Consider the following 20,187-nt stretch of genomic DNA (forward strand, 5'->3'; position numbering starts at 1 on the left):
AGTGCTTTTGGAGTCGTGCATACAGGGACCCGTGTGCATGATGGCTTGGAGGTTTGATTTTTTACTTGCAGTAACTACCCAGCAAATAGTTTTTTCTTCTATTTTGTGCTGTATTTTAAGGGATATTTCAATAACAAACCCTATGTTTTACTCACCCACTACAGATGATTGATTAAGTAGTGAAATATACCTTTAATATTTCATTCTGTCCTTTACAAACCTTCTGAATGTATCTTATTTCCAGTTGTCTGCTCAGGATGAATGCTTTGAAGGAAATGATTTCTTAACTGGAAATCATCTTTTCATTTTGTTGATCAAATGGCTTTGAAATATTTCAGTACGACCCAGCATATGCTGTTTAAGATGATGAATGAGAGCAGGTGTGAAGTTTAAAGTGATATTCAGATAAATACAAACTTTATGATTAATTATGTTTAATAATAAAAAATTATAGCTTACTGTTTTACCTTTTATATACGGCGTTATAAAGATTTGCGGTCATTGATCAACCAGTGTTACACCATGTCTTGTCGCTACTCAACTAAGACAATAAACCCCATTATAAATATGACATTGGTTGTCTCTAGTTGGAATATAAGTACTGATTATTACGACTCATGTTGTCTTTCACGTTGCGCACATGTTTGCATTTGCAGATCACAAAGAAACAAAAAGTGATACTTACTAACGCGAGTTAAGTTTGTCATGTCTTTTATATTGAAAATATATTAATAGGATGCAAATCTGAAGCACCAGGCTGTCCTTGCAAAGTTGTAATGGTTGGAATTGCCCTAAAAAAGCTTTTGTGCACAGCCGGCCTTGATCTCTCCCAGGTTCATGAGCAATCATCTGTGAAACGTGCTGCACTCACTTGAATATTCAGATTGTACCGTTCTGGAACATTATTTAAAAAAAAAGTAACCATTCATTTTTAGCTGTCTTATCTTTTGGTAGGGCAAACAAAGAGACTTTCTTTTCGCAATGAATCACACAGCGTCGCAACAATACAATGAGAGTAACAAGTACGCCCACCTAACTTGCGTATAGATGTGGGCGGTCGTAGTCAAGTCATACCACAAAATGATGTAGATTTGTGGAGGTGTGGTTACACAAGGCATTTCAGGCATGTCTGGGTGAGCATTCGCTTTAAGATAAAATGCATCTTTTGTTCCGACACTTACATTTTTGCAATTTTACGTGGCTAATGCATGCATGGGCAAATTATAACACGCAGAAAACATGCAATCGGGCCATATGACCCCTTTAATGTATACATTGTCTAGGACTTTAGTGCTTGATCGCTTGAAACCCGACCAAACTTGCTCTTTACTGATGTAAATGTATTATGATACAGTTCTGTTCAGGATGAATGCTTACACAAATGCTTTTTTTTGTTTTGTTGAACAGGTGGCAGTGAAATTAGTCTTAAAGACCTATAAATTAGTCGAGGATTATATCAACATTGTAAGAAGCTTTTGTTATTATTCAATTGAAAAGATCTGCATAGGTAAGTAGACAAACCTTAGGTTGTTTAAGACCGAGCTAAATCCTTGTTTGTTGATAATCTAATCATGATAAAAATTGTCTTTCATCTAGCCAGGTTTTCCACGAGAGGTCGGCCTTCAGTTGCTTGCTTGTAAAGGAAAAAACGTTCCTGTGATCGTTCAGCTTCTGGACTGGCAGGACTAGCCCTACCACTACATCATGGTCCTGGAGCGTCCCTCTCTCTGTGAGGATGTGCTCAACTTCTTGAAACGCAATGGAGGCATTTCGAGAGAGGACATAACGCGGCATATCATGGAGCAAGTGACTGAAGCAACTGAAATCTGCTACAAAAGGGGGGTCTTCCATAGAAACATAAAACTGGAAAAGCTCCTGATAACCCTGAACATTCTGGAGGTCAAAATGATTGTCTTGGGGTGCGGCAATCTTCTGAAGGCTTGGGATGCTCTGATGGCTTGGGAAGCTCTGATGACCTGGGAGCTCTGAAGGCTCGACAGGCTCTGAAGACACGGTGCTGCTTGACAGGCTCGGAAGACTAAGTAGGCTCTTGTTAAGACTCGGAAGACGGGGGCAAACAGGGCCGTGACCGTACTTCTCCCTTACCCCTCCAAGTGGACGAGTCCTGGAGGCTATAGTGACTGCCATGGCAAGGAAACTGACTAGCATTCCCAAAAACACGGCAGTTGAACATGTTTGCGTACCCCAGGCTTGGTGGCCTGGAGAGGGCGAACCGGGACGGTCACTGCAGAACGGTACACCCACCCCAAAATAATTGCAAGCTTGTGACCGAGGATTTTCCTGTGGGCTCGTGAGCGGGGAATCCTGAGTGTTCTTAAATGGCGGATCCTGCAGGACTAGGTTGAGAAAATCCTCCATGGGGTATATCTGCGTCTGGAAGCATGAAGAGAGCAAGCAACTCCTCATCCCGCCCAGACAGAAATAAATAGTTCAAAATGGGGTCGCTCAAACTCACAAGTTTGCACGCCTTGGCAAAATCCTGTACATATCTCTCTAGAGACATGCCATCCTGGCGGAGTTGCTTGAGCTGGAGAGAATATTTCAAAGTCCAGGTCTTAATGCCGAGTGCACATCGTTTTGGTTGGTCGGGGAAATGTGAATCAAATGCGGGTACAATCATGTCTCTCAGGTGCAGGTGTAATCAAAGATGGATGGCGGGGTGCAGTGCATGAAGGGGAATGAAGTCCAGAGGGTAAAATCACGGGTAAACTCGCAGGGGAACACAAGGGGACAGACCAGAGACTGACAATTTGCAAACAGGTAAACGGTCTTACAAAATGTAAACATAAAAAAATTAACTAGCTGTTAAAAAGATTTAAAAAAACTAAGCAGCAGCTATCAGGTCAGCATTGGAAGGACTCAACAGAAGTGTTTTCTGTACCGTGGTCTCTGCGGCATGTTAACGGGCCCCCTAGCTGAATTAAAGTTTTGATGGCTCAGAATGTCTGTTATAAGGTGCGTTAGGGATATTGGTTGTTTCAGCAAAGTGGAGCGATAAGTAAAAAAATCAAAGAAAATAAAAATAAAACAAAAAAGTAATATAGTCTGATTTGAAGTCATTAAAATCCTTAGTTTTTTACCATAGTAGAAAACGCCTAGTTAACTGATCTCAGATCTGATTTGCCTCGGCTGTTTAACAGCACTCTTAAGTGTCAATCTGATTGAGTTGGCCAATCAAATGAAGAAAGTTGAGGATTACTGTCCAAACAAATGAAAGGCGGCGTGAGTTGCTATTTACAAAGTCAAGCTTGAGTTCAGTTTCTATTGTGAAAGAGTGTTATGAAAGTAGCTAACTGTTAGATGTTATATAGAAATTAGTGGTGGGCCGTTAACGGCATTAACGCCGTTAACGCATTGAGACTCTTATCGCGCGATAAAAAAAATGTCGCCGTTAATCTATTCTCAAAGTTGGGTTGGGAGCTGGGTCTATACTACGCAAGCTATGATGACTTTCACCTTGATATTTTAGCGCGGATGTATACCAGCTTAACTGCACTGTACGGGGAGAGAACGAGATTTTTCAACTCGTGATTCGCGTCATTCGCGGAAGCAGAAGCCTCCTCATCATCTCATAACCAGGGCTTCATTCGCGCGATTCGCGCAGCAAGTAGGTCTATTGGCTCTTTGCATTAACATGTAATTCACTCGCGCTTGACACGCCATTCGCGTTTGGTCTGAACACAACATAACGTTACTTTGAAATTACCGCATCAAACGTGACGTGCTAACATGGATGCAGCTATGAAGCCGCCGGGTTTGCTTCAGGGAAAATTTATTTTTAAGAAGCTTCCCAATAGAAACATCGACAAGACTAAGGTTGTTTGCACCTTGTGCAATGCGGAATTGGTTTAAAAAAAAAAAAACTTTTCTCAACAGGTAGTGGTCTAGCTTTAGTTGAAACCAGTAACTTTGTATTGAGATCTAATGTATTATGGCTCCTGTATGACATATCGATTGTTGCTCCCTCACTCTTTGTAAGTCGCTTTGGATAAAAGCGTCTGCTAAATGACTAAATGTAAATGTACTGTAGGAGCTCTTCCAGTCTCAAGTACCACCTAAACGCAAATCATCCCTTAGCTAATGCGGAAGTAAACACAAGTTCATCTTATTGAACATAATTTAATTTTCATCACCAATTATCATAGTAGAACAGCTTTCTCAAGCAGTTTGTGATGCATTTTGGAAACAGGAGATGAGCCCCTGGTCTAATGCGCCACCTGGCTTGAGAAACCCGTTCTCAAAGACTTACTTTTAGTCATTATTTGGGTAGCACACATATTCTGAATGCCTTCGGCAGAATTCAAATGAGCCATTTTAATCTAGATTAATCTTGGAATTAATCTAGATTAAAAAAATTAATCTATGCCCACCACTAATAGAAATGTTAGCGGCCATTCACATTTAGTCTACAAAATGTGTGCAAAACACTGACTGCGTTGCTTTCTACCTCTTCAGATACTTGTATACTCTCATTTTGAGCGTGTTTGATGCCTGTCAACATTTAATTTTAATTAATTTTATTTCTGTATCAGATTAAACACAAATTATTATCTTTGGCTGAAATGTTATGAACTGCCGCTATACTAAATATTTTCCATCTGTTTTTAGGTCGGGTGACCACCCTGTTGAAACCTGACATTACACCAGATCCAGTTTACATCCAGACTCTTATGAAGACTTAAGATGACCTCTAGATGAAGTAAGATCGCTATCATCATACAAAACTGACAGATTCTAAAAATATCTTTATAATGCTTATTATTTAGCTAATTGTAAAAAGTAGAATGTGTTTGTGCTTTCTATGGAGCCGTGGAATTTCGTGGAAGGAAATGTAGAATGAGAAGACTACACTTTGTGAAACTATCGCGTACGCACAAAAAACTTTTGCATGCTCACAAGAAACTTTTTGCGTGCTCACGAGTTACTGTGAATGTTCCTGTTATGCATAAATATGCCTTTAGATGGCTCAAGTTAAAAAGAATATAAACACTATGCAAGAGATGTAGAATTGGGCACATGTCTATGTGCAGTTGGGAGTCGATATTTTAAAAAGTTTGACATAAAACAAAATCACGAATCGGTTACACCTATTTCATAAGCAGGTATAGTGTTTGCACATTGTCCTACAGACAGGCAGCATTTGAAGAATGTGGTGCACGGTCGAACCGCCAGCGTACATATAATGTCAAGCATGTACTTCCATGTGTTAAATACATGAAGCCGCTTAAAAAACCTTATTTTATTGAAGATATAGATTACATGATTATATGAGATGTTTTATCCAGGCCATTTCAATGTAGTGCGAATTATATAACGTTTAAATGTTTTTTAATTTAAATAATTTTTGTTAAATATGTTCTATATATTTTTTGTAAATGCAGGGCATGTGCGAGGTATAGCTGCGTTTCTCTTTTATAAGAAAGATAGCTGCGTTTCTCTTTTCCCTCGCCGGGTTTCCATCACCTCATCACCTGCACTCCTGTAGCTCGTCCCGCTCCTCAGCCTCCCCTGGCTCCTCATTATTATTCATCTGTAGTTCATTCCTGCTGTTTAGGTCCTCTCTATTTAATCCCTCTCGTCTTGTGTCAGACTGTTGTGTGTTTTGCCAGTTCTGACTGCCACAGTCTAGCGAGTCTAGTTCTTTGTCTCAGCCTGAAGTTTACCTATCCTCAGTCTAGTTCTGCCAAGTCTCCAGTGCCTAGCCCCATCTCTTTTCTGTGCTTACCCCCCTTAGTTCCTGTTGGCGTCTCGGACCTTCCGTCTCTTCACACCCCGGCATCTCTCCACCAGTGATCAGCGCTATCGTCCAGAATCTGCAAGCTGGTCGAGGCTTCTCCCTGCTGAGCGTGCACCCTGTTGGGGTCAGGATTTCTCGTTCGGACCCTACTACTGATTCTTGCCTTGAGTGCCGCTGGGTCCAGTCCTCACCCCACGGACTCACATGCTTCCTGTGCTCAAGGCCGGTGTCCCCTGGTGGTCTTTGCGACTGTTACTTCGATAAAATTCAGTGATTACCCGCTATTGAGTCTCTGAATTCTCGGTTTCCTCCAACGTCATGAGAGAAAACGGTGCTGTAAATCTTTTCTGCACTGACGGAACCTGTCATATTTCATTAAAACAACATATAAAGCGCAATGTCTTTTGTGCCTGTAATTCGCACTACACGGAGAGCCCGAGAACAATGCGAATAAAAAAAAATAGGTATATAATCTATATATCACTTTGGTGGATGGTACAGATAAAGAACTAGGCGATTTTTATGTAGAGTTGTCAGACTCTGTGATGTATAACCTGAAGCCATTGAGTGTTTTCTATACATTTACCGTTTGAATAAATAGTTTTTGTTTTTCAGAGAATCAAAACCTCAATACAAATTCATAAACAATTCTCAGCCTGGTTTGTACCTTTTTAAAACATCAAAATATCTGAAACTAGGCAAATAATCATGATTACAATATTAATAATAATCAATAATTGCATAATAAAGTGCACTTTTAAATATATCCTGCAGTTAATACACTATCTATTTATATACAACTTTTTCTGTAAATTATATTTCATCTTGCTGTATATAACATACTTTTTACTACAATTGTGTATTCTTATTTTTTTGTTATACCCATAGGCCCTTATTTTAATAATCTGTGTAACTCTTTTGTTTAATGGCCTCTGTGTGTTGTTGTTGATTCTGTGTACTGGACGCTCCTGTCACCAAAACAAATTCCTTGTATGTGCAAACATATTTGGCAATAAGGCTCTTTCTGATTCCGATTCTAAATAATCTGCATGAATTAATTGGTTTTAATCTTGCAGTACCATGGAATTAGTTTTTGTTTTATATTAAAACATCTGACATGCTGCTTTGATCTTCATCAGTTTAAAGATCCACACAAGTTTCTGCTTTGTTTCTGTTTAAATTAAACAAGTTATCAAGGTTAAACTGTTTTCAACATTTTCATCATTTATATGTATATATTTTTATCTACATTCATTTAGAATTACATTAATCTGGTTACGTTGTACAATTGTTTTGTATACATTTGTCACATCTGTGACAAACTTTGGGAAGTAAATGGTCACTTGTATCTCTAATCAGCAATCCTAGGATTACTTATTTTTAATTCGATGCCTGGTCCGGGTTACACATTAAATTTCTGTCATGGTCTGTAGCATTGGCCACCCCCTGGCCACCCCATAAATAAAACCACCACTGGTCAAAACCTACCCAAATCAGTCTAAACCTGCTATAAACAGGCGTCTCCGCAAAGAAAACAAGTCTCAAAACTTATTATTAATCAAATGAAAATGTAAAAATGCAGAAAGGTTTGTGTGATGGTAAGGGGATACAATATAACAATGGAAGTGTATTTTTATAGATTTTTCTCAGTGACAACATAAATAAACGTTACTGTGCATGCGCATGTTCGTGGGCTCCACTTAACTTCCGGGACACATTCACAAACAATATATTTCTGATAACAAAAAGAAGAAACCGAGAAGAACCGTTACTTGGCTAAACTTGTTTCTCCAATATTTATATTTAGACTATGATACCAAGCTCAACCACTAGATCTCCGTGTACAATACGGTTTGTTTAAATGCTACCAAACTACAGGACCCATTCAACAAATTGGTAATGTAATAAAAAGAAGATGCAACAAAATTAACAAATCATTCAAGTTGGTTCTGTCCAAAATTCCAATTTGCCGTTTATTTACTCACCCTCAGGCCATACGAGATGTCGGTGACATTTTTTCTTGAGTAGAACCATAAAGTTTTGTTTGGTTAATCCGCAGTCCTCTCTGCTTCATATAATGTGAGCATATGGGGTCCACCTGTCTAAGAATTCCTGAAGAACATAATTCCAAAAAGCGGCTCCTGGCGACATGTTGAGGTTTCGTGAAGCGAATCTTTTGACAATTTCCTAAAACTGAACGCCTTTTTAATAATATTAGCAATAATGTGCAGCCTCTGCACACAATCGCAATCTTCTTGTAGAAATACATTTACAATCTTGTAGAAAATGCAATTCTGCAATTGGTGGTCGATGGCATACCAGCGTCTGGCACGTTTAGCGCCACCTGCAGAAAGGGAGTGTTGAGGCTGTACAGTATGGCTAATATTATTAAAAATGACATTCAAATTTACGAAAATATCGAGCGAATCACTTCACGAAACGTCAACATGTCGCCAGGAGCAGCTTTTTGGAATTATGTGTTTTAGGAACTCTTAGACAGGTGGACCCCGTAGACTCCCATTATATGAAGCAGAGAGGGCTGCGGATTTACCAAACAAACTTCTTTATGGTTCTACTCAAGAAAAAAAATGTTCCATAGGCTCCATAGGGTGAGTAAATTCATGGCAAATTTGAGTTTTTGGCTGAACTATCCCTTTAATTTAATACAATAATAATATTAATTACAATTAACAAAAATGAAATAAAAAATAAATTGTTATTTTATATTATTAAGCAGTAGCCAAACACAAACCGGAAGTTAACTGCATGTTAACTTCTGCATGTCCCGGCGCGCGTGTCCAATGAAACCGTCTCTACTGGTGCAGAAATATCTGTCCGCTTCACACGCTCCACAGTTTCACACCAAAAATGCAATTGGCAGGTTTTGTCTTATCTTTCTCACTTGAGAAAACATGATTTACATTTGTGTGTGTTCTACTGAACTCCAGATAAAAAGGGTTTGGTTTTGTTTGTCTTGAGGTTTATTGCCTTGGGATCTTTGCAGGGAAAACAGTGTGTCGTGGGATAACTTTACTGCATCTCTAGTGATGTGTGTTTAATAACCAACATTCCTTTTTCTAAATCACTTTTTGGATAGAGGATGATGTGTAACACTTTACTGTACACTCGGGCAGATTAAAGAAATATACCTGTGGTCTTTGTTTCAAACTAGATTTTCTTATTATCTCAGATAATCAACTTTTATGACAGGTCCCAGCCATTACATGTACAATAAAGTCGTGTTTGTATTTTATGTTTTAAATCAGCAGAAGTGTCATTATACTGCTTTTCCAAAATGGGATTTGATGGAAAAGATTTTCCAAGAACTATTGTGCACATTTGTTAAATTGTTTTTCAGATGACTGTAAAGGTATTTATTTGACTATTTAGCTCCTCACATACTTTACAACTATTTTGTAGCATCATTTCATTCATTCATTTGATCATTCACTGAACTGTCAGTGACTTATTTATTTTCTCACAAAACAAAAAAAAAATATGCCCGCAAAACAACTCCGCTTTTTATTTGAAATCATGTGCTGTATGTCAGTATAATATATAAATGTTGAATATTTCTTTATTTTGAGTTTTACTACTGCTGTTCACAACTTCTTATATACACTAATGTGGTTGGTTGATTGATTGATTTGTTCAGTTTTATATTGTGTTGAAGTCATAAAATGATTTATGTTTATGTTTGAAAATCTGCCAAAAAAATTAAGACGTTCAAAAATGTATTTTTCGTATTTCCTGTTTGTTTTTGTAGCCAATGAATCTTTTGACAAATATAATAACTCTGCATGATACATTTGGGAGGGTTGGAGCTCAGCTTTGTTTGTTCAGTGATCTAAACTGTTTAGAACATCATGCCTGTGGGCCTTTGGGGGAAATTCCCAGCAAAACCAGTTAGAAATCTTTGAGCTGATTTGCTTAGAGCTTGCTACACAGTTGGATATTCTTTATAAACCATAAAATACACCTGGACAACACTGACAAAGACACAATTATCCAGTATTCCACACAGCAAGACCTGTAAACCCCACCCCACACCAAAACCACTCCAATATTCAGCAGCCTATAACTGGATGAAGGGCTGTTAGTGTATCAGAAAGATAAAGAACATATTTGCATGCCGAAGTTCATGACTCCAGCCTAACAGACGTCTTTACTGAAAAACCAAACGAAGAGAGATGTTATCTCGCTCAGAAAAAATCAGATAACTGCAAAAAGTGAAAGACAGAATAACAATACGGAGAAGTGAACATTTAAACATTTCACTATACGATGCATAAAACAACTAATACTTAAAATAATGAATAATTTAATAAAAGTACTAGTCCCAGTGAGTAGTTATATAGATTCAATATATTCTATTTAATGTACATTTTTACAAATAACTGCATTTTCAATGATCCATGTTTGCCTAAAATGTCATCCTTATGTCACAGCATTATTTCCTAAATGAATCTCATTCAAACAAATGATCCATGTATATGATACATGTATTGCATGTATTTACCTCTGGGTTATTTTTTTTACACCCATTACCTCATTCCTGCAGTATGTCATTCTGAGTCTGTCATCACTGTCTAGTAGTTCTTTCTATTAATAGAAGCAAAATGTTATACAGTAAAATACATAACCAATTCTTCACAGATGTATAAAGATCTTACATAATGCTGAGTTGTGTTTGTATTATCTTAGAATGGGCTGTTTCCATCTATACACACAGGGGGTCCTCTACCATGGAATACTCCATGTTGTTTCTACAGGAGCCCTAAACGGACAAACTGCTCTACAGCGTTATCTCCTTCGGCAAAGAAGTGAAAATGTGATGACTTTAAACCAACCCAGTATTTAGGGTTAAAACAACCCAGTATGGGCTAATTTATAACACATTATGGGGTTTTAATAGTTCAAATAGAATAACTCAAGCCGGTCACATTTGTCACATTATTATCTATGTAGTAGTAGAATGAAATTATAACATTATACGCACCAGCTATCTCACGCTTACACCTGTAGCTCTCTCTCCACATCTCACCTTGACTCTTTCTTTCTTTCTTTCTCTCTCTCCCTCTCTCTCTCTCTCTCTCTCTCTCTCACCATCAGTAATCAGCAACAGGTGCACTATTCCTGTCACAGCACAACCGTCAGATATGCCTTAGGCCAGGGGTTTTTCCAAAACAAGCTTGTCTGGTTTACGGCGTCTTGGATACGTTCTTTGCTGTTGTTATTATTGTATTGAATACAAAGAGAGATATTTTTAAATATTCTTCACGGTAGGAAGAGTGCATTGTGGTGTACAAGAGTATTGGAAAGCACCTTCACCATTCAACTCCAAAATATTCAATTCACAAATCAACATTTCAAAAAGCCCATTTCAAAACGTAAACATGACAAAGCCCCCCCAAAAAATGATGCGTAAAATGACGCAGTCGAAAATTCACTTACACCCCGAGGCCAGATTTTATCTGACAGTTCCAAAACCTCCAAGTATTTGCCTCATACACCTAAGACATCAGAAGTGAAACAAAACGGTGTGTATGGGAAATTCACACAGTGAATTCCTTTGTATTAGAATTTGGCGTTCAGTCTGGTATTGTTCTGTTTGACAGTGTCCCAAGATGACATCTAACTAATAAAATGTGTGCAAGCAAACAGACTAAACTGCGGTGAGATTCTCACAGCTCAAATGTTGAAAAAGGATTTGGAGGTATGTTTACAGAGTAAACACTCATTCAGAATCGTCTGATAATGCAGCGGAGGATGAAGTGGTCTTAAGCGGTATATTCCAGATGGCGGACTTTATCTGAATAGGCCAGATGTATTTTCCCACCTGTCAAGGGATCATTCTCACTACTACATTTGTCAAGACTAACAGTGCTCTGTCTGTGATGTCATAAAATCCCAACAGCACTAAAATTCCCCCTTCATTTACCATAACAGATGCCCCTTGGAATTATGTTAGGACATTGACCTTCTATCTTATAGTCAGACTTCGAAGCATGGGAAATTGTAGCCAATTTATTTGGTAATTTATCGTTCTATTTTATTTAGATTTTTCTTATCCAAAGTTGAGAGCTGGTCTTTTAGGTTTATTTGAACCTTTGTGTATGTAAATAAAAAAATAGGTCAAATTTGTGTACACACTGCAAAGCTTCAGAAGTGACAACCGTATTCAAATGTGGCAGTGAATTCACTCAAAGACCATTTCATGTGGGTACGGAACAGGTAGTCACTCCTGCATTTATGATAATTCACATACTGGTAACCATAGCGATGTTCTGGCGTCTAGTAGCTGTGAGTCAAAATATATCCTGTTTCTGCTATTTTTCTGCTGAAAACTCCGTTAGTTTAAACTAAACTAACATTATTTCGCCAAGAGATGCGCTGTTCTTGTTTATTTACATTTAGGCATTTGTCAGACGCTTTTATCCAAAGAGACTTACATTGCTTAATCTTATACATTTTACATAGGTATTTGCAGTCCCCTGGGATCGAACCCACAACTTTGCGTTTTTAACGCAATGCTCTTCCACTGAGCTACAGGAAAGCTTGTTTATGCTCGGAAGACTGCTTCATACAGCGCTCTTTTGCCGTTTTGCCATGTCAGCATTGTTATGCTTGTTGTTTGCTCACTGGGGGTCTGTGATGGAACTGAAGACAGTAACCCTTCTCGAGCGTGTGAGGAGCCACTTGTTGTCTGTAATACCCCTCCAATGCTGTATCTGGATGTTGAAAAATGTCCCTTCTCAGACCCTGCATCCCTAGTGACAGGGGGGGCGATGATGGGTGTGTGTACTGTGAGATGTTGGTCCGGACCAAGGTCGGGGTGCCTCTGCTCATGACAAGGGCCCAGGTCTAGCATCTAGCAGCGTGGGCTTGTAGACCTGCTCCTGTCTAACTGTTGTGGCGCAGGCTGGTGATCAGTCATCCAATGCGCAGTCAGGGCATATATGTTGCGATCTGGACTCTGCCCTTCTCTCGAGGGGTTCTTGATCAGCTTGGCTGAACACCTGGCCAGGCAATAAGGGTAACCGACGGAGACTGTTGCGACATGCCTCTGGAAGCTTAGACTGAGCCAGCCACACCTGACGTCTAGTCCCACTGGAGAAGGCGACTGAACCCAGAGCCAGCAAAGAAGCATGAAGCTACTCAAGAGAAGTATTGTCTGAAACTGCTGTGGACATCGTAGAATGGAGTGCGAGCAACAAATCAGCCAATAAGTTCCCCACACAAGTCATTCCTGACACCGTGTTAAAAGTGCGCACCAACAGATGGTTGGGGGCAGTGGAGCTCCTGCTTCAGCGCCTCGTCCGGGGACACCTCAGAGGAGGACATGCAGGAAGCATACTACCGAGTCCTCTCTCCTGGGCCTCTGCCATTGCTACCAATGTTCGTGCTACACGGTCGGGCCTGAAAGACGGAGCTGTGCGAAAAGCAGAAAACACCTCATCAGTAAAGTCAGGACAACAGAGTCTTTGGAAATCCCCAGGCTGAACAACTGGACGCCTCAGGAGGTTCGAAGGGCCCAGCTCAGGTGAGGGAAGGTCCAAATTTAGCAAGAGTCATCTTGATCGTCTCCTGGAGTGAAGAATCAACTGAAGAGCTAGCGAGTGAAGGCCTGAGCCCTCATCGCTATCAGATTACTAAGACTGCCATGATAAAGCCTATTCTGTAGGCGTAAAATCATCCTGCTCCTCTGCAAGAAATGAGTCCGATGCCGCTATAGAGTGCACATTGAGTTCCTTCCTAGAACTCTCAGCTGCTAGCCTAGACCCAGGCGACGAGGGAACGTGAGAGTGTAGGGCTCGTGAGAGTGGCTAGCCCGTGACAAAATGTGCCAAAATGAAGACTTTTCATGTACCTCACATACATGCGGAAACAAATCTGACGTGCATTTAAATATGTCATTAAGTCATAGTTGTTGAGTTCGTACACATGTTGCGGTTGTCACTTGTATTTATGGGAGTTAACTCTCATAAATGTGTGAACTGTGTGTGTACAGAACAGGATTAAGCAACCTGACCTCAAGGTAACTATTTTAGAAGGTGGCTTATTTGTTTTTTTAACTTTTTAAACCAGTTAAATAAAATATGGGTTAGGGTTAGAGATTAGAAATCAAATCATTCGTTCATTATTCATGTGTATTATCTGCAACCGTTTATTTGTTTACTTGCTGTAACATGACTCATCACATATCAACATTAAAACTGAGTTATACACATGTTCTAATTCAACTTACATTATGCAATGTGTTTTTTCTTAACATTGTGTTCATTTTAGAAAACAAAACACTTTTTATACAAAGACAAATGGAATGCAAAAATTTTGGAGCTCTTCATCTTTAAACTGTCCCGAATGCAGATAGAACCATATAACTGAGGCGACGATATGCATGCACAACATTATTTGTTGAGTCTTCATCACTGCATTTAAGGTTCAAGCAAGATTTCTTGTCAAATTATACAGACTCTCTTAATTTATTTTCGAAGGAGACATGCTTTTAAATCATACTACTGATAGGACTGTGTACCGAAGGTTTAGTTCCCAGGAGTCATTTTATGACTTTTTGGAAACATAAACCCAGACAGTCATTTATAATAGACAATTAAGCTTAAAACTCTTCTGTTCAGTTTTCAGTGTAAAATACTGTTATGTTGAGATATGGATATGCTGGGTTTAATAAGTAGTAACTTCAATGCCGCAAAAGCATCAATCTTGTTCCTCGTTTCACTTTCCAACCCTTTTCTCTGTTCCTATGATGTGTAGATTCCTCTGTAGTTTACTAACTTCTGTACAGGGACGTCCCCAGATGTAAACCTATAACAAAGCTTTAATTCACAATATCCATTACACCAGATACACTTCTACTGTTGTGCTTATGAGCAATATGTATCTCATGTGACTTATATGTAATATGCAAAGTTTTTGTGTAAAAAACATTACCTCGTGACTGTCATCATGAGAGACGATTAACAATACCTAATCTGTTTAGAGAGCAAGAACTGGGATGCAGTTAAATTTTTCTTATATGGAAAGTTACCCCAAAATGTTTTATTGTTCAACACCGGTTTATGACTCCTTTATTTTTTACTCTGGAACACAAAAGAAGATATTTTGGGAATGGTCAAGGCTGTAAAATAAGCAATTTTAATAAACCAATAAGAACTAAGAAGCCATGGTTTACAGTGATTTTATAACAGCTAAGGGGCGTTGAAACCCATTGACATGTCACATCAAGCTGGTTGTCAATGACATCAAACATCACTGATTCACAACCGAACATCTGTCTGATTTGTCGCTTTACTCTTATTGTTCAAATGATCAACCCCTTGCAAGTCACACTGTATATCCATCTGCATATGTTCAATATGATCTTAATTCAAAATCGTTTTTATTCATCAGGCTTTTCTGATGTGCACCCATCGCAAGCACACATCCTGAATGTGACTTAATGTCATTCACTGACCACAGAGCAGGAAATAAAATCACCTCACATGCATCATCAAACCCATTTGTGTCATGCAGCTTTACGCAAATTAACTCAATTATATCAACCCCTAGTAGTTCTCATCTATCTCAGAATGAGTTGTTATGGCTCTACCTAACCATAATGCTTATGTCGGACTTTTCAGACCAACTATATACAGTAATTGCTGTGACAGTTACACATCAAATCCCTCTTGTTAAACCCAGAAGAAAAACAGAGCAAATGCCCGGAAGCCTTTGAGAGAGACAGAACACAAGGGACTGGCCATACCGTTAAACCCAGCCGAATGTTTGATTAATAAAGATTTGCATTTGGATGATGGACGGGTGGCACAACGGCGTGAGTAATCCAGGAGGAGGGAGGAGAGTGGGCGGTAAAGAGATAGAAAGACAGAGAGAGAGAGAGAGGATATAAAGGGAAGAGATTAGAGAAACAGGTGTATTACAGGTGATGCAGTGCCCCACCCTTCATTCCAAGCTCTTATTCAGCAGTTATATTCCTTTCTCATTTTCTATTGTGATACATTCATATCTGACACAGCAGCTGGAACTACATCAAGGTAATTCAACATTCATTTAAGTTAATATGTATTATGCTTTATTTGTGTTTATGCTTTAAAAGGTTTTAATTTTAGTCTATGTTGGTGATTTTTGGTCTAATTTGGATTGCGTTGTTCACGCTTTCAGTTTATCTTGCTTGGGTTGTATTTTGTGAAATGCACAGGTTTACAAGAGATTGTAATCAAACTGCATTTTCACAGCATTCCATTCATTCAGTTTGTACACGTCTGCCTTATCTGACTTTGTGTTTATTTTTTCAGATGTTGACAACCCTTGAAAACGTGAGTATGATTTATACTTCTGTTTTCTTTGACTAAAGAAAACATGCAAATTTGCAAAATGCATGACAGACAGAAGTCTGCTCTATAGAATCTGTAGTTTTTGTTTTTCGTGAACGAAAACCCTGTGAAATAAAAAGTCACAAGACAAGTGAAATATATGACTGACTTAAAATAACTGGAAATGAACTAAAAACGCTGGAAATGACAACACCCTTACAAAAACAATTGTAATTATATTTTATTATATTTACTGCTTGCTGGTTTGTACAAATACTGTTTGTGTGTAACGTTTTGTTTAAAGTTAGATACGTCCAACAATGTTTTAGGACCATTGTACATGTTTGCATGTGCACATACTACTTTGTCTGTCAAAACAGATGCAATGTAACTTAGTCTGTTTACACAAACTCGCAATGCAAATGTTTCCGTTGCAAACAAAATTTCTGCTTCAGCTGTACTGAGCCAGAGTTTTTTTTTTACAAAGTTACTTCATTTTTTATAAACTTTTTTTAAAACAATATTTATTTACAATATTTGTTTACACTGTAATACATTTGTAATTTAAATCTCAGCAAAAGTTTCACAATAACAGATTTAACAGAAATAAACAATTTAATTTCTTTAAAAAATTTAAATTCTCACCATGAAGGTTTTCCAAAGCTTTAAAAATTTCTTTGAAAGCTGTTCTTCCTACTATGGAAGTCAGTAGTGTCCCCAAACTGTTCAGTTACAAACATTCTTCCAAATTCCAATTTAGAAAATGTATATAGATTTGGAACTTCTGAATGAGTAAATGATGACAGAATTTTTGGTCAACTGTTCCTTTAACATGAAGTAACGCAATGATTATCAAGATTTTTTTATTAAGTCTCCTATTGATGGTACAATGTGTAGTATTTGTACTGTATATGATTATATCTTGAATTCTGCTTCCATGTACCCACAGATGCAGTACTATCAAGATCTAGGCCCCAGAGAGGCGTCTTCAGGGAATGTTGATCTTGATGTGATTGAGGAGTATCTACAGGAGCATTCAGTGGAGGTGATGTCAGGATCATGTGTTCAGAGAACTGCAGACCAGCACAGAATAGCAGGTACTGTACGTGTTAAAGGGAAGCTGAGGTAAAACTCACTTCTGCACTTTCAGTTTTGTAAGATTTGTTATTTCCTCTTTAAACTGCTTTTTTGGATAAGAAGATGTCACATAGGCCTACTGTGTATAACAAGAGACCTTCAGACAATTATTCATACCGATAGTGTTGTTCATGTACTTTTGAAAGAATGACAAAAATATAATGTGTTCTATATTCTTTAATACTATATTTTTTTATTTCATATAAATAATTGTATATTTATTATTCATTATTTATCTGATTTAATTATTTATTATTCATTACTTTTGGAAGAACGACAAAAATATCATGTATTCTGTATTGTTTAATCATTAATTATTTATATTTATTAGAAATTGTAATTTTTATTAATTAATCATTTAATTTATTGTTAATGATTTTTTTATGTATAAATTACATTTTTTATATTTGTATTAATTTAATTATTTATTTATTCATTTGTAAATGAATGCTAATACCTACTATAGACGGACGGATGGATATCTTTTTTTACTTTTATTTCTATATGATTATTATTCCTTCTTTTTTACATTTTCTGTACAGTGTCTCTGGAATAAAGTTAAATTGTGAAAAATGCTATTGAAAGTAAACAACTATTTTCAAACAATTTTTTGTAGCCAATGAAAAATACAACAACTAGAACTTACTTCATTTTGTTGTAACAATTGTTTGTGGCATGTTTTTGCATAGTTTTTTATGTAAATTTACTTTGTGCTAAAACTGTTTGCAAAAAATGATGTAAATCTGATTAGTTGTTTTTTTCAGTATATTTAAACATTAATTTGTTCAAGTAAATCCTGCTAGCTTTTACAGTGTACCTCCCACATCTGCAATTGGTCAAGACAGATAGCCCCGCCCCAAACTCAAAACATTTATTGATGCAGTTGTTTTTTGCTCAAACATACCATTTTAGCATATAAAGTACCTTTTTGATAATAATAAAGCCATATATAGCCATCTTGCTAGCTTGTTTAAGTTTTGATTATGTGACTATATGAGTCTATATGTTTCTACAGAGAACAGCTGGTCCGGTTGTTACGCATATGAATGGCATTATGGTGGAGGACCTGTGACAGAGAACACACATGAACTTCAGTCTCAGCAGCAGCAGACGTGGCTCTGTCAGTCCAGTCTCTCTGAGTGGGTATGTCACATCCAACTGAAAGACGTTCAAGATTATAACTATAGTGGTAGTTGTAATTAATGATAATGTGTGTTTTAGGGACACTGCCAGTATGACAGAAACCAGTGCAGCGATTCAGACTCTCTGTCCACCAGTTCTGGATGCCAAGAATTTCCTTCATCTCCATCCCGAGATGGGAAGGGACAGACTGGGTGCAATTCTTCTGCTCTGACGCCTCTCTCAGGTAAGGCGCAGCGTTGTTCGTCCCTCGATCATCCTTTTGATAGTTTGGCTCAATTTTTCAAGCAGGATATGTTTGAAGAATTCGCTTGAACATGGTTTACCCAAAAATGACAGCAGAAATTTAAACTGGCTGATATATAAACATGAATCAAACAATCTTATTTCTCAGGTAAAAGGAAAGAACGGCTGTTTCAGTTCTTATACGAGATGCTACAGACACCAGATATGCGAAGCTGCATTTGGTGGGTCCAGTCGAACAACGGAACGTTCCAGTTCTCCTCCCAGAACAAGGAAAAGCTGGCGGAGATGTGGGGCAGACGCAAGGGCAACCGAAAGATGATGACATACCAGAAAATGGCGAGAGCCCTTCGAAACTACTCCAGAACAGGAGAGATCTGCAAAGTCAAGCGTAAACTCACCTATCAGTTCACTGAGAAAACACTGAGAGGCCTTCAGAACAACTCACAAAGGTTTATGGGTAGTTAGTGTGGCATCCATCCGTTGAGTCCGTTTCCTCGAAGTGGGAAAATAGAAGCAAATACTGAGTATTGTTCATTATGTAATCTATCTGGGCATATGATCATCCAATATTATTTGGTAGTTGAGGCTTAATTCAGACTCGACAAGGTTTGATTGTGAAGGACAGGGATTCATGTTTAAATGACAGGTGAAGGAATTGATCTTTGAAATATGTAAATCTAAGGATTGTTGATCTTTACTACGTTATATGTAGTTATGAAACCGTTTTTTGTTGATGTTTGATATTTTTTCTGTTTATCTTGACTTTTCAGTCAGGTTCAAATACAGCTGATAATAAAATTATTTCAACAGCAAAGTTGGGCAATTATTAATAAGCACTGCATTCAACCTTCAAGTCTTATAAAAACTACAGTTAATAATAACTATTGTCATTTATCATACATTGACATTAATGTGCATTTGTGGTAATGTGTAAAGTCTAAGCTACTGTAAGGAATGTCATGATATTCCAAGTGTAATGTTTAAAAACCATTATTATTATTAGTATTATTTTTACACACCAAAAAAACAATGCATGATACAATGGGCTAAATCCATGAAAGCCACAAACTCCAACACAATTTGGTGCAAAATGTTTTTGAGCCTGTCAAACAAATCACCTGCTGGGGCGGACTGACAAGTAGTACGTTCTGTCAAAGTCCAGAACGGTCGTCCCACCAACGCCCGTAGGCCGTCTCTACAATCAGAGATGTATGGGCCCGTAATGGACACTTGGTCCCGACAGACGGACTTAATTAATGCGAATGCATGCAACGCGAAGGCATTAGCGAGATGGACAATGACAAAATAATGCGTTACATTTAAACCCCCCTGTCGACAGAAATGGTGATGTGCCGATGCAATCAAACACCACCAGCACCACCCCACCACGTAAACACACATGCAATCAAACACATGAGGAAGGCCGATTTGTGCCGAAAACTCCAGGGCCATTCTTGCTTCCCTGTCCGCCCCTGGCTGTAAAACAACCTGATCTTATAATGTAATAATAATGTAATGTATTGCAATATAATAATGTAAATAGTATATCTATGTTTTACGTACACAACGTGA

The 20,187-nt window shown here is 38.1% G+C and overlaps 1 protein-coding gene across 1 annotated transcript; it reads left to right on the forward strand.

Moving 5' to 3' along the window:
- The first annotated feature begins 15,681 nt into the window (after positions 1-15,681).
- Positions 15,682-19,375, forward strand: LOC130409647 (transcription factor Spi-B-like). Its single transcript, XM_056733727.1, has 6 exons — positions 15,682-15,813; positions 16,075-16,095; positions 17,042-17,189; positions 18,245-18,372; positions 18,451-18,595; positions 18,764-19,375. The coding sequence occupies exons 2-6, from the start codon at positions 16,075-16,077 to the stop codon at positions 19,078-19,080; spliced, it is 759 nt and encodes a 252-aa protein (XP_056589705.1). The 5' UTR covers positions 15,682-15,813; the 3' UTR covers positions 19,081-19,375.
- The last annotated feature ends 812 nt before the right edge of the window (positions 19,376-20,187 follow it).

This window comes from Triplophysa dalaica, chromosome 20 (genome assembly GCF_015846415.1).
Source record: "Triplophysa dalaica isolate WHDGS20190420 chromosome 20, ASM1584641v1, whole genome shotgun sequence".
Classification (NCBI taxonomy): Eukaryota; Metazoa; Chordata; class Actinopteri; order Cypriniformes; family Nemacheilidae; genus Triplophysa; species Triplophysa dalaica.

Coding starts and splice junctions, on each gene's coding strand:
- LOC130409647 (XM_056733727.1), top strand. CDS start 16,075: ATGTTGACAACCCTTGAAAAC. Junction 17,190..18,244: donor AGACCAGCACAGAATAGCAG/GTACTGTACGTG, acceptor ATGTTTCTACAG/AGAACAGCTGGTCCGGTTGT. Junction 18,373..18,450: donor AGTCCAGTCTCTCTGAGTGG/GTATGTCACATC, acceptor TGTGTGTTTTAG/GGACACTGCCAGTATGACAG.